Genomic DNA, 2,235 nt, shown 5'->3' on the forward strand with positions numbered 1-2,235 from the left:
GGCTCCAGGGATGTCCCTGACTTGATACAAGCTTAAGATAAACCAGGTAAATTCTGGCTCAAATGAAGTCATTGTCCAAACCCATATATATATGCTCTTCCTTTTGACCCAAACTGCAGGGATCCACTTGGTCTCGCTGTGGCCCAGGACCAGGCTTCTGTCAGTCAGTCCCCAGTAAACTCTGTACTCTGGGTCCATCTGTCTCACTTTCTTAAGCCCCCCAGAAGGTTGGGGCTGGTTCTCATGCACCAGTCCTAGTTGCTCCAGAACCATGTACATCACCAAAAAGAAATCTTCCAGAGTAATTCAAGTATGGTTGAACATTTTAGTCCACACGATTCTTGGTCATATCTGACTCTAAGTTTACCAAGACAGTAAAATTGGTCTCTCGGTGTCCATTATAGTTCTAACTATAGTTCTAACTTGGATTCATAATTTTGGCCTTACTACACTATGCAGGGTAAACAGGAAGCACTGAGGACCATGCTGGAGAGAAACAAGACCATCATGGGGAGAACAAACACCCATGACAGCTGGGAAACATACTCATATGTTAAGGTCTGTGTTACCAGGGAGAGCAGTTAAGGAGAGATGAGCAAGGAATCAGGAATGCAGGTGTCAAAAAATTCACTTTCAGATTGTCTCCTGCTATAAAGTTATACAAACCACCTTAACTTCCTAATGTAGCTTATACCACATTAGTACAGTTAATTACCATCAGACAGTGGGAACCTCAAAATATTTCCAAAATTGGTGATAACTTTGAGAAAGTAGGAACATGACAAAAAGGAAAAGAAAACATTGAATATCAGAAAGAGCAGAAATGTTGAGAAGGGGCTTATTTAAATTATACAAAGTCATTGAAGTTAAATAAGATGAAACTTGAAGAAAAATTAAGTTGTACTTCTGTGATCTGACATGGAACTGCGGTCACCAGCTCTGAGGACGACAGCCGTGCAGTCAGGGAGAGTTCTGGAAAACCACCATTGCAGTTTCCCTGGGGGGTATATTCTTAGAGCACTCTTGATGTCCTTGTTCCTCAGACTGTAGATGTAGGGGTTCAGCATGGGGGTGACCACGCTGTACATCACCGAGGCTGTTGCACTTGAGTATGAATTATGGGTTGCAGCAGCACTGAAGTACACTCCTAGGATCGTAAAATAGAACAAGGAGACCACGGAGAGGTGAGATGCACAGGTGGAGAAGGCTTTGTACTTCCCCTGAGCTGATGAGATTGCACGTATGGAGGAGACGATCTTGGAATAAGAGTAAAGGATGCCAGCGAGGGGGCCACCTCCCAGCAGCACAGATGTAAAGTACATCACCATGTCATTAGGAGAAGTGTCAGAACAGGCAAGTTGGACCACCTGATTAAGTTCACAGAAAAAGTGGGGGATTTCCAAGTCTGTGCAGAAGGACAGTCGCAACACCATTAAGCTTTGTAACAGGGCATGCAAGACACTCAGGATCCAGCACACCACAACCATCAACATGCAGAGCTGGGGGTTCATGATGACTGTGTAGTGCAGGGGGTGACAGATGGCCACAAAGCGGTCATAGGCCATCACGGCCAGGAGGAAGTTTTCCAAACTGGCAAAGACTATGAAAAAGTGCATCTGCATGATGCAGCCTTCAAAGCTTATGGCCTGGCTCTGTGTCTGCAGGTTCACCAGCATCTTTGGGACAGTGGTGGAGGTGATACAGATGTCAGAAAAAGACAGGTTGCTGAGGAAGAAGTACATGGGTGTGTGCAGGAGGGAGTCCAAGGTGATGGCCAGGATGATGAGCAGGTTCCCACACACAGTGATCAGGTACATGGAGAGGAAAATCCCAAAGAGGAAGGGTTGCCATCCAGGTTGCTCTGAAAATCCCAGAAGATGGAATTCTGAAATGTGTGTACCATTCCCTTGTTCCACGTGGTCCATCTGATGAGACAGAGAGAGAGAGAGAGAGAGAGAGAGAGAGAGAGAGAGACAACAACAACAACAACAACAATCAGACAAGTATTACTAACTTTTCAGAAATGGTCTCATTTATGTTACAGCCAAGAAATGATTTTTATGTTTCATATATGAATCTGGTCCTCTTTTAGCAATCACCCCAGCATTTACAATTGAGAACTCCTTTCCCATTCTCATTCTATCCCAAGAGATTATGTAATCTACTAAACACAGTTTTTTTTTTTTTGCACTTAAAAATAAAATTTAGTATAAACCTTGTCCCTGGGGTTTCTAG

At 44.0% G+C, this 2,235-nt stretch overlaps 1 protein-coding gene across 1 annotated transcript; it reads right to left on the bottom strand.

The window, feature by feature from the left end:
• Positions 1-893: 893 nt before the first annotated feature.
• On the bottom strand, positions 894-1,832 carry LOC107145012 (olfactory receptor 1571-like). Its single transcript, XM_015488859.2, has one exon. It carries the CDS (start codon positions 1,815-1,817, stop codon positions 894-896), a length of 924 nt encoding a protein of 307 aa, XP_015344345.2. The 5' UTR covers positions 1,818-1,832.
• Between the last annotated feature and the right edge of the window lie 403 nt (positions 1,833-2,235).

This window comes from Marmota marmota, unplaced genomic scaffold (genome assembly GCF_001458135.2).
Source record: "Marmota marmota marmota unplaced genomic scaffold, marMar, whole genome shotgun sequence".
Classification (NCBI taxonomy): Eukaryota; Metazoa; Chordata; class Mammalia; order Rodentia; family Sciuridae; genus Marmota; species Marmota marmota.

Excerpts from the sequence above, each read along its gene's own strand:
- LOC107145012 (XM_015488859.2), bottom strand. The coding sequence starts at position 1,817 with ATGTACCTGATCACTGTGTGTGGGAACCTGCTCATCATCCTGGCCATC.